Source organism: Carassius auratus, chromosome 1 (genome assembly GCF_003368295.1).
Source record: "Carassius auratus strain Wakin chromosome 1, ASM336829v1, whole genome shotgun sequence".
Lineage (NCBI taxonomy): Eukaryota > Metazoa > Chordata > Actinopteri > Cypriniformes > Cyprinidae > Carassius > Carassius auratus.
This window is the reverse complement of record NC_039243.1, coordinates 33877130-33890160: the sequence shown is the minus strand read 5'-3', so window position 1 is coordinate 33890160 and position 13031 is coordinate 33877130. Positions and strand designations below refer to the sequence as shown.

General features: G+C 37.5%; 1 protein-coding gene across 1 annotated transcript; it reads left to right on the top strand.

Moving 5' to 3' along the window:
• The first annotated feature begins 228 nt into the window (after positions 1-228).
• LOC113108483 (FH2 domain-containing protein 1-like) lies at positions 229-13031 on the top strand. Its single transcript, XM_026271650.1, has 11 exons — positions 229-929; positions 4297-4358; positions 5847-5949; positions 6903-6988; positions 7077-7177; positions 8539-8609; positions 8823-8930; positions 9044-9114; positions 9338-9455; positions 9565-9729; positions 10669-13031. The coding sequence occupies exons 1-11, from the start codon at positions 507-509 to the stop codon at positions 12784-12786; spliced, it is 3426 nt and encodes a 1141-aa protein (XP_026127435.1). The 5' UTR covers positions 229-506; the 3' UTR covers positions 12787-13031.

The window sequence follows — 13031 nt, the reverse complement described above, 5'->3', positions numbered from 1 at the left end:
ATTTGGTTCGTCCGTCAAGATCGTTTTACACAAAGCAGGCTGTCCCCAGTGAACAATAGCGTTTCCTTAAGTGCACAACCACATCTCTTTTGATGTCTGTTACGTTCTCATTTCCTCTGTTTTTAGGTTCCAAGTTCCTTCGCCTGACTGCACCTCAGTAATTTTAATTCTGTATATGTGTGTGTGTTTTGTCTGTCCCTCTTGCAGTTCCAAGGGTTGACCTCTGACCCCACCTCAGTGGGCAAAAGCTTGGAAGGAACAGCACGGCATTATGCGACTAGGAAGTGAAGATAAAATAAGTGAGAATGTCAAGACATTGGCTTAACGTTCAGTTCTGAATCCTTTGCACTCAATTCTAATTAAGAGATTGATTATTTACCCGGCTGTTAGTTGTGTTTGCGACTATGAGTGAGAGATACCTTGGGACTCCAACAGACACCACCTAGAAGCTGTATAAATTTCCCTTCACATCCTGGTCCTCCAGGCCTGGTGTCGTTGCTAATGTAATGCTTGTCATGGCAAGCGTGACTGATGCGGAGGAGTCGGCAAGCGACTTTACCAAGCCAATAGTGAAACCCCTTCCATTTCAGCCCTCTACAACCTCAACGAATTCTCCTAGTCATGGACATGTCAGCACTTCTTGTCCTCCACCACCGCCTCCGCCTCTTCCTCCTCCACCCCAGACTCAGTCGCATGCTTCACGCAAGAAACGACGGGTGCGGAGCTTCTTCTGGAAAACCATTCCAGAGGAGAAAGTTCGGGGGAAACCCAACATTTGGACTCTAGCAGTGAGACAGCAGCAGTATCAGATTGACGTGAGGACGGTGGAGGAGCTCTTTGGGCAGCAAGAGGAGGTTCGAGCCCAGACAAGCGGTGGACATCCTCGTCCCGGGAGATCCAGAGGTTCATTTAAGGAGAGCAAGGATCAGGTAAGGAATCATCCATCATTTGGAATAGCTTCAACTTGTTAGACAGTGCATTTATTTTGTCTCTGCACGCTAGACGTGTGTTTTGCACACCCAGCAGTCTTGAAACATCCTATTTAAGTGGAATTGATTTCTCAAATTGACTGAATAGAATATACTGTGTTGAGATCTTCCCCAGGCTCTACCTAGTGTACGTTCCTGCCAAACTCAAAAACATGCAAATAAGTAAAAATTACAGCAGTTTCCAGTTGAAATGAGCACTGACAGCTTTTATTCTTTTTTGTTTGTTTTATTTGACTAAATTTAAGATAGAATACAAAAAAAGCCCATAAAGACTTATTCATACACATTTCAAAACCGTCCCCAGGCTTATTTCCATTGTGTCCCTCGGTATTTCAACAATGGAAGAAGAATTCTATAAATTAATCATAAAAAGGCCATTTTATAATTTCCCTTTTAAAAATAATTTCAACTTGTATCTGTTTAATACATACATGTAAATTATTCCAAGCAAAAATAATTTCACAGGGTTAGAATTCCAATCAAACACAGTATCACGTCACATGATCTACAAAGCAAACCTACAGTGACGCCAACATTCAAAAGTATCAGTTTTCAGATCTCACCGAATGTTACAATTGTGCTCCAATCATAAGCACAATTGTAACATTCGGTGAGATCTGAAAACTGATACTTTTGAATGTTGGCGTCACTGTAGGTTTGCTTTGTAGATCATGTGACGTGATACTATGTTTCACACTGGTACAAATCCTGTGAGAACAGCTCAAGTCTGTGTTAAAGTAAGGTAAAATAGCATGGTTGTGTCAGTGAATGCATTTTTCGCAGTTTAGGGTTGGGTTCGGAGTAGGGGGAATGTTAGGATAGAGCATTAACCTTTAAGTGACAGTCACCGGACGTTTAAATACTGAACTGCCACAATACTTGAACCAACCTAATAAAATTACAACTGCAATTCAAGCCTGTAACGTGCATTTTAGTGCCACATTTCACTTTGAAATTGCCACACAATATAAGGTACTTATTATCAGTGTTGCAGAAACCCAATGTCACCAGTATCCACCAATGTGAAAAAGATAAATCAGTATTGATAACCAATATTGCTTATATATCAATATTGGCCAATATTAGATATAAATATACATTTTGTAAATTTGAATCTTAAAAGTTTACAAGTAAACAGTGATACATGCCTGGGGACAAATTTATTATATAAAGCACAATGATAATTTTTTTCCCACATAGCAAAAATAAAGAAGCATGACATTGATTAAAAAAAAAAAAACACACACAAAAAACTATGATCCGATATGGATTGGACCATCAGTGTATCATGCATCTCTACCAGATACCCAGGTTTTTCGTTTCTTTTTGTGTCTTCTCTGCCTTGTGAAGAGCTTCAGCTCTTTGGTCTTTGGAAGTCAGTGTAATTTGATCTTGTTAATCTGTTAAAAGCATATTTAGGAAAATGACGTGTTGAACAGCGTGCGCTGTATAATCACATGTCGACTTGGGTCACTGATAATTTAAGATCTGAGAAACAAATCCCTTAATCAACACTTACAGCACATCAATACTGATATACATCTTCTCAACTGAGTTACTGCACCTCTCCCAAAAACGATCTATACACATTGTGCCTAATTCAGCAAAGATTTATTCCCATTCTGAAATCTGTCTATTATACATCTACTATATCAAGTTACAGTGGAACATCTTTATATTTAAAACGTAAGTTTCGTAAGTTTGCACAGACACTGAAACTTTTATTTTTAATGTGTCTAGAACATATTTAATTATGTAAAAAATTAAACCATTTATAAACAGCATGAGCATCTTCAATTCAAATCAATATTTATGAATCTTTTTAGATTGATAGAATGAATATTGTATTCAATCTATAAGATTAAAATAATTGCATCATATTTTTAAGGGGTTTACTTGATTTGGTATTATAACACTATATAAGCATTATGCACAAATCATTACTGTTCCATACAAATTGCACTAATTTCGTATGATATGATGTATTTCTGTAGGCTAACAGTTGCTTATAATGCATGCATTTCCTTTCATGTATGAACATCGTTTATACTAGCTTATAAGAAAGATTATTAAGTGTGCAACCACCTGCACATAAGACAAACATGTCCCTCTTACCCAAAACACATGCTCCCGTGAGCTTGCTGATTTGTGTCTAAGCGACCAGCTGTGTTTAGTGTTGTTTTGTGTGGTTGTCGCTGGTCTGAGTAGCTTTGTAATTATCCACGAAGGCATGGAGTGTACCTGTGTAGATCTAATGACGCTTCTGTGGCGTGGAGCGTGTGTGTGTGTCTCGTTTGTAATTTCAGACGCCACCCAGCTACTCCTTTGAGTTTGTGATGTGTCACATATTACACGTATCACACACAGTCATGTAAATGTGTGTCAGAGAGAGAGTGACAGATTGTGGGTCTGTTTAGTTGCCTCTAAAATGACTCAGAATGAGTCACTACTGAGGTTTACATAGTGCTGATATTATGTTAATGCGAAAAAAGACATGGACAGCATTGTGGCCTTTAAAGGGATAGTTCACCCAAAAATGAAAATTATGTCATCAGTCACTCACCTTTTATGTTGTTTCAAACCCAAACCAAATTGTTTTTTGTATGAAGAACCAGTTTAATTTAGGCTTTTATCCATGAATAAACATTGCTAAAAAATGCTTTGATGCATGAGAATCTAGTATTTAAAGTGTGAAACTTTTGGCTTTCAGTGGAAGGACAGAAATTTATCAAGGTTTATTACAAAAATCGTCATTGCATTTTGAAAATAGACGAAAGTTTTATGGATTTTGACTACGATTCATTTCAAATAAAAATTAATATCATTTTCAGAAACTAGAAAAATATTATTCGTGTTGCATAATAATAATAACAACAATAAAAGAGTTCAGTTTCATGTTGCATGGTCCAGTTACTCCCAAGGTGTTTATTTTTGCAATAATTGTTTACATTTACATCACAGTGTCCCTGTTACTACTAGTAATTAACTTACTATAGAACAATGTACTTACTATATAGATTTACGGTTAGGGTTACATGTAATTATGCATAATTAACTGTTGTTATTATTATTATTATGTTAAGTATATGTAACATGTAACAAGGACACTGTAAAATAAAAAAAATAAGAGTCTTTGAACTAGTTGTTTTGCGACATCAAAGACAGGAGTTTTCTTCATTCAAATCAGCGTGCCACAAAACCCTGAAGGCCAAACATTTGAATGGGAATTAATCACAGAAGACACACATTGTCTGTGCTTTGTGTATCTTTCCATCCGTTTTAATCCCCATCTCTATTCCTCTCCCAGATCAGCATCTTGGACTCCAAGAGAGGAATGAACATTGGGATTTTCCTCAAACAGTTCAAGAAGTAAGTTTCTCAGCGTGGTCATGTGTAAAAGCCTGCGTGTGCATGAGCTCCAGCACAGAAATAGGATCTGGCGGTCAAGAGAAACACGATGCTCTTGTGGAAAGATCAATAGCTTTCAGGTTCTGATTGATTCTTGGATGTTCACATGAGGATGCCGTCTGCATTCACTGTTACGAATACTAGTTACAGATATATATGTTATATATGATAAGATATGTTTTAAGGATAAAAGCAGTTTCCATCAAAGGGCAGGTGAAAGTGGATGTGTCCTGTGTAAACAGGGATTCTGTTTATTTATGAACAGGTATTTCCACATCCTCAAAGGCAGCAGGGCTATCAATGATTATGCAAAGAGTCATTGCTTTCTTCTGTGATCAAGTAGTAAAATCATATTTGTGTCACTCGTACAGGAGACAATGTTACAATTAGTCCCAGGCTTCAAGAACAAAGCACTGGGGGGAAAAGCAATGCACTTACACTATCAAGGTTTTTTTTGTGCAATGTTTTCACACCTTTTTGACTTATTATTCATATTTGAAAAGTAATTCTGTGTTTTATTAAGAGAAGTAATCACCAAAACCTGTTAAAAAAGATTTCCAGGGGGACGGTGTACAGTATGAGCTCACTTTTGACAATCATCTAGTAGTTAAATGGTCAATAATCACTGTGCTTATAATCACCAGGACTGAGTGTTATTTTAGTTTTATATATGTACTGTTTTAGTTTAGTTTTTAAATTGATTTTACATTTTCTTTTTACTCATTTTGTGAACTATTTCATTTTCATTTTGTTTTAGATTAAAATTTAGTATGTAATTTAAAGTTTTTATTATGAGTAATGAGTCGTGAGACGAACATTGTGCATCGTATACTGAAGTTAAGAACTTACTAAGTTCTGATGTTTACATCATATTTTTGAGGATTTTTACAAATTTTATCAGGAATAATAATTGTCTTTTTTTTTCAGCTATGTAGGCAAAATTGTTGACCAATAAACAGTAGAGTTAACTTTTAGCAGGATTCGATTAATAAAAGTGATCTTTGAATTTATTTTATGTTGGATATCAAAGGTTTTGATGTCTGTTTGGTAATGGGGATTTGTGGACACCAATATGCATTTACATTTTTACAGTGACAATTAATGAACTACTAAGTAGTTTGATTTATCTTTATAATCTTTAGGGCAATTAATCAGAATCATTCAAATCAAAATTCCTAGTTTATTGCTATTATGACACAACGTCATTAAAAATACAGACTTGTAAATAGTTTTTAGAGCCAGTGTTGATGGTATGCAGTGTAACATACCCCTAACCTTAATGTAATGTACTGTGAGTACAAAGTAATTTGTCCTTGTGAAGGTACAGCTTTCTTTGGATCATACACTGAAGTGTCCTGCAAAGGGTTAATCTCATGTTCTGGCCAGTTGCATGGCTGAAGCAGAGCCTAAAACGAATCGTCTGTTTGTACTTGTGTTTTTCTACCTCAGGTCCAATCATGCAATAGTAGAAGACATTCGTCTGGGCAACAGTAAGCAATATGGAGCAGAACCGCTGAAAGAACTGCTCAAACTTCTACCAGAAGCACCCGAGGTGAGAAATACCTCACATGTGCACTGTATTATGTTATTAGGAGTTAAAGAGATACAATGTGTATTATAAAAAAATGATTTAAACCCTTCAAATCACATGTGCTGATGTAGCGAATTTTCTTTCTTTTTATAAACAGTTCAATATACAAATAACATTTACTTAAAAAATATATATATAAAAAAATACAAATAATAAAGGGTAAATAAATAACCATTAAAAATGGAAAAAACAAAGAGCTTAAACAATATTTTAAAAAAGAATCCTTTTAAATTTATTTTAATCTTAGTAAAAAAAAAATCAATATATATTTTTTATTATTATTCCTATAAAGCTTTAATTACTTTTTGTTAATCCCTTTATATTTCAGTAATTTTGCTAATTTATTTTATTAGTAACATTTCACATTTTTTGCTTTTTTTCTATCTAATATTAATCATTTATTGTATTTCATCTTTACTTCAATTAACAAAAATTAACAAAAGTTTAAGGTTTAGTTAACATTAAAAAATTTTTTAGGGCCAATAGATAATTAAAAGGAATGTGTACTAGACTATTGATTAGTTAATTAAATGTATTTTGTTCAATTATTATTATTATTATTTAGTTTTTTTTTTACTGGAGCCTGTACTTGGCAATGTCTGTAATCTTTAATCAGATGAATGCTTATAAATACTGGTGCTAATAATTATGTGTTATATACAGGAATTGATAAATGGCAGAAATGTAAATTTATACTATGTATTCTATTTTCATCACAAGATAATGAAAAATGTGCATTAAGATTAATGTTTGCTAAAGATTGTTATTAATTAACATAAAATTATTAGTGCTTTAAAGATTAACATTGTGCTAGATGATAGCAAATAAATCAGCCGTTAAATTAAAAATGGTATGAATACATTGGGAGTCCCTAGTACCGGTGCATATGGATTTAAATAACATGTAATCACTAGGTGAAAAGATTGCGGGAATTCAAAGGAGACCCAAATAAGCTGACACTGGCTGATTCCTTCATGTTCCTGCTGATTCAATTGCCTTGGTGAGATCTCTCTTCTGAAAGAAGTACAAAACACCTAACAACATGCACAAAAGTCAAGTCACTTATGATTGTCTGTTCACTTTTAAAGCTATGAAGTGCGTATTGAGGCTATGGTACTTCAGGAAGAGTTCCTCCCGTCCTGTGCGGTCATGAGTCATGAGATTAACATTGTGCGTCAGGCTACTGAAGGTAAGATCTTTATGTCATATTTTGGAGGAATTTTTAAATACTTTTTTAAGTAATAATTGTCTTTTTTTTTCAGCTAAACAGGCAGAACACTTTGAGGGGTCATGCATGCCTTTTATTTTGACCTCTGTGGAACATTTCTCATTCTTTCTTACACAAACTCATCCTTGTAATTCAATGCACAATTCATAATGTGGACTGATGAACAGTAAAGTGAACTTTTTAGCAAGATTCAATTCGTGCATTTTGAAGAGTTATTTTTTTTTGTCACTCAGCTGTGGCTGTATCAGAAACCAAAGGTTCATGACCTTTCAAGTCAGCAGCATTGAAATGTAAAGATATGGCACTCCATTGATGCTGAGAGTCTTTAGAAAACTCAAATTGAGTTTTATTAATCCTGCATTAAAGGATTAGTTCACCCAAAAATTTAAATAAGGCTTCGTTTTACTAACTTATGTCTCTCTCTGTTAATCTTCATTTCTACATTTATTTTCCTTGCTGGCTGATGCAAAGTATGCTGGGAACTAGAAAATGCAATCATTTTAAGTTCACCTTACTACAACAGCATTTTGAGTTTACAGAACGTATTTCTATTAAGTCCAATGAACTTCATTATTATTTGAGTGAAATTAACTTAAATTAAGTTGGTTTTACAGTGAGTGTATGTGACTTTCTTCTTTCAGTCGAATCCAGTCGGAGTTAAAAATTGTCTTTGATTCGGTCCAAAAGAAGTGAAATAAAAAGCATGTGGAAGCGCAGCGGAGAGGTCAAAACAAAACAACGGTCACTAATTAAAAAGTACAAAACGAGGATCTGTAAAGAAGAATATCGGGGGATTTTGATATATAAGCAGAGAGGAGAGGTTTTCCTTTGCTAAAGTAAGGAAACTTTACTTCTTTTGATCCTGTAAACAAACATTGGTTTTTACGAGACTTTTTACGTTTTTACGAGTCGCTACAGGAGGCCTTTGTTTACCCTCCGGATTCATGTGAGACACCTTTTTTTTTTATGGATGGGCGCTTTTTATTTCACTTCTTTTGGACAGATGCAACGCAACACCCGCTAACTGCAATGATAGAGTTTGAAAGATCAAAGACTATTTTTAATATGACTCCGACTGGATTCGTCTGAAAGAAGAAAGTCATATACATATAGGATGCCTTGGGATTAAGTAAAATGCAGCCTAACGTTTATTTTTGGGTGAACTAACCCTTTAACTAATTCTACTGTAGCAGTCGTTAACTTAAGTGTGGATTTGATTCCTTTAAATGTCTTAGTCTGTAGACAGTAGGACAGTAATAATATTTACAGTGTTGGTGTTGTGTAACTATAATTTAGTTCAGTTTACACTGATTATTCCACAGAACTAATGACTTGTGAAGAGCTCCATGCCATTCTACACTTGGTTCTCCAAGCGGGAAACATCATGAATGCAGTAAGTCTCTTTCTGTCTCTGATTATTGTCTTTCCAGTGTTCCTTTACCCCTCATCTTCCCTCTTTTTTTGTGGACATTTCCCCCAATCCTCTTTTCACCTTTGCTCTTTCTTTTCAACTACTCCTCCAAATCATTCCCTGACATTTTTAAATCAAGAAAGGGTTGATGGCTTTTACAGCAGACACTGACTGATGTTCTCTGTGTGTTCGTAGGGTGGCTACGCAGGCAATGCTGTGGGCTTCAATCTGTCCTCGCTTCTCTCTCTGGCTGACACGAAGGCCAACAAGCCTGGCATGAACCTGCTTCATTTTGTGGCACTAGTAAGTAGGACAAAACCAGATGCAGATTTACTGATCAAATTCTTTTAATGTTTCAGGAAACGTTTTGTTTTAACTGCTTTGATTCCTATGTTTCTTTAACTTTTCTCACAAAGGAAGCTCAGAAGAAGGATGAAGCCCTTTTGAAGTTCCCAGAGAAGCTAACACATGTTCAGAGTGCAGTCAGGTTCAGAGTGAAACGTTTCAACATCTTAAATTGAGTTGTTTTAATACTGTAAAGATCTGGCCATGCAAGACTACACCAGTATCAAACCGAAATACCAAACATCTGTTTTGATTTAACTACTAGTACTAATACTTCAGTAGTGTTTGCCTTTTTCTTGTAGTCATTATGTACCCAAACTTTTTATGAGCCCTTCCTCAGCTTACTTACATTTTTATTGTTGTAGAATTTCAGTAGAAAATATAGAAGCAGAGTTTTCCTCTCTCTATGTAAAAACACGTTCCTTGGAGCAGAAGATTCGGGATGATGATGAGCTGCGACAGCAGCTAGATCCATTTTTGCAGGTAAATTAATCATTCACTCAATTTAGATTTGTATTTAGATTTTCATTTACTATATGGATTAATGTTTTTATGTCAATAAGAATGGCTCACTTGCTTTCTTGTTTGCTAGAGCTCTACACAGGCCCTGCAGGACCTTAAACATCGCAGGCTGGACTTGCGCAAGGAGGGTAACGCCCTCATTGACTTCTTCTGTGAAGACAAGGACACCTTCAAACTGGATGAGTGCTTTAGAATTTTCCAAGATTTCTGTCTAAAGTTCAAAAAAGCTGTAAAGGTACATATCACATTGACTAACTTGAAAAAGTTCATTCATATGAAAAACAGCAAATTAAATAATTTCATATAAAGTCATTGAAAGTTTATTTGTAAAGACTTTAACGGCTGGGACACACCAAGCTGATCATCAGCCATCCACGAGCATCTCTCAGGCTAGTTTTTGCGAGCTTGGTGAGTTCAGATGGCACGCAAGAGCTCGAAGAACCCCCTGTTTTAAATCAGCAGTGTGAGAAGTTTGGGGTTCTTGAGATGCACTGCTCGACCGGCTATAAATCTAAACTAGCTTTACTTTGGCCAATCTCTATTACTGAATTGCACACAAAGTGCATTGCAGTAATTTCCCAAAATGTAATTTGTGTGGAATTTTTATGCAGTCTGTGAAAAGGTTGAAAATACTGCTCCAGGCAGATCAGGCACGCTGGTCGCGATGCTCGAAATATGGGAGGACAAATATGTGGGGGTTTATATAAATCTATCTCTGAGAGGATATGACCATCTTCAGAAATGTTTTGATGGCATTTCCTTTTCATGTTACCTCAGTATAATTCATTTTAAGTAGTCTTTATAAGCGTAGATGCTTTGTTTACAGCTGTAACGCTGTATCACTGCTGTTCCATAAGCGCCACCTGCTGTCAGAGTATAAATCTGCAATTTCATTCAGTCCGTCTGCTGTTTCTGTAATATCACAGATTTAATGTCCGACCATTTTGCTTTAAATCTTGAAATGATAAACATCTGCTCATGCTACATGTCACTGTAGCCTGCAGCATGTGTTAAATTGCAGCTTTTTGATTTAGACGCAGCTGATGTGAGGCGAAAACACTGTTGTTCTTTGCAGACAGCTTGGTGTGTCATGGCCTTAAAACTACAAATCATGCTAAACATTATATTAGTGAACACAAACTCCTATAGTGATCTCTTGTCCACTCTCCTGCAGGACAACCTGGACAGGGAACTGAAAGAGGAAGCTAGACAGCGGCGCTTACGGGAACTGGAAGAGAGACGTAATGCCTGGGGTGCAGCCAATGCTGAGGCAGGTAGTAGTGAAGGTTTTGGTCGCAGCAGCAGTGAAAATGATGTTGACATCCTAACCAAAGAAGGCCTTCTGGACTTCCTGCTTCAATCAAGACCTCAAAGTCCACACAGTCCTTTGGGGCGCTCGGCTAGTGCCCGCCGTTACCATCACACAGAGTTCAGCTCTCCGTCTGCAGCAAGTGACTATACGAAATTCAGCAGCCTGCCACGTTCAGGCAGGAACCATCAACGAAATACATTGGCATGGCTTCTCTTACAGGATGATAATAGGGAGCTGGGTCCACAAAGTCAGGTTTACCATGAAAAGCTAGCTTCTTCACCAAAGGCTGAGACAGAACCCATCAGTCCTTTAGCTAGATACTCAAGCTTTGGCTACAACACGAACAATGGTCCCTACAATAATAATAATTATTTCACTTCTCTCTCAGAAGGTGGAGTTACATCTCGAATAAGTAACCCAAAGCACGGGATACCTGGTCAAAGTGTTGGACACATAAATGTCTCAGTGGAGAAACGCAAACTAGTTCCAGGTCTTCTACCCTTTGAGATAACCAGCCAAATCAATAATAACAGTCATGTTTCTGTGGATAACCAGTGTGAAGTGGTTGTAACAGATTTGAAAAGGAATGAAAACTCTCCCAAATTATTTGTCCTTGATACACCTCCATCTAGTCAAAGCTCTGAGGAGGGACCTAAACCAGAAAAATTATGGAATGACAAAATGATCTCATCACAGAGAGAGGAAGCAGACTCGAGTACTTTTTCCTCAACAACTTGTGACACCCCGTTGCCTCTGGATCCCACTGTTTCCAGTAGGAAATCTGTGTTGTATGTCATGGACTGCACTGAGACGGATTGCTCCATTGTCTTGGACTGTTCCGAGATTGAGAGTTCTCCTAACATAAAAGAAAGATCTGAACTTAACCCAAAGCCACAGGAATCCAACCTTCCAAGAGTTTTTCAGGACACCGATTCCCTTTCCTCCAATTTTGAGTCCACCGATTGTCACTTTGTGTCAACGTCAATTGATGAACATCTCGCGGGAATGGTCAATCAAGCATGTCCAGAATCTGTCAGTCCATCTGTAACAGCTGAAGAAGGAGAGACAGATAGCTGTGACACAGCTGAAGGGCGAAGAGTTGGCGAGAGAGCATTTGGTAGACCCAAAACAAAACTTGTCAAAACCAAGATTCCATCCAAAGTAATTGCTCATGCAAGCCGCCCGACAAGAAACCTCACAGCAACTGAGACTCAGAACATGCGCAAAGTGGTGCCAATTACAAGACAGAATCGATCTAGTAGCAGCATGAGGAAAGCCGAAAAACCTTCCGGACATGAAAATATCGAACCCAGACGTCCACTTCGTGACCAAAGCATGCCAGCCAGAAGAGGCGAGAGGCAAGGTAGACCTACACGGCATTCAAGTCTCCCTCCAGAGGATCCCAGGGCACCAAGAGGAGCAACGCCAAGCACCTCTCTGTGGGCGAAGGACTCGGCTCAACATAGACCTCCCATTAAGAAAACGAATTCCAAAACGGTTCGCAACATTTCAAAACCAGCACCAGAGGAAAAGATGTGTCGTTCCACGATGCGTGCCTTGGCCCAAGCTCAAGCCCAAGGAACCTCAGAAGGACAAACACCTGACAGTTCTAGCAACACCCCGAAAAGTTCTTCGCCTTTGCCTAGCTTTGCTCGCAACACTGTAGCATCTTCTTCCAGAACTATAAAAGACTTGCCCTCACCTGCCGTATCAGGAACACCATCAAAGAGCGTATCCAGGAGTAGCTCTCAGAGATTGCCTGGTAGTAGAACGGACTCTGTCAGTAGTGGACCTTTGCCAAAGAGTGGGGATCAACCTATTAGGAGGGTTCAGAGTGTCAAGGCCTCCAGTCGAATCAGTGAGACAACTCCTTCAGAGTCTGGACGAGGGCGTTCCCTTAAAAGTAGCAGTTTCTCAGAGAAATCCATGCAGATTAGAGACTCCATCTTGAGCAGGACCAACAAACCCACATGGAAGTAGAGTGAACATATTACACAGTGGCTCTAAAACACTGTTAAACAAGGATGATCAACATTTTCTGCATAGAGTGAAGAGGCACAATAGCCTCTTAAATTATTCTGAATGTATCTAATGACTTTTTAAATGTAGCTGAAGTTGTGTCACTGGATGTTCAGTCGAACAGAAAGTATACTATGGTTTTTATGTGTACGAGAAGGTCCGCGTAGAGTGAGTGTGACACAAATATCTTCAACAGAATAAGTAAG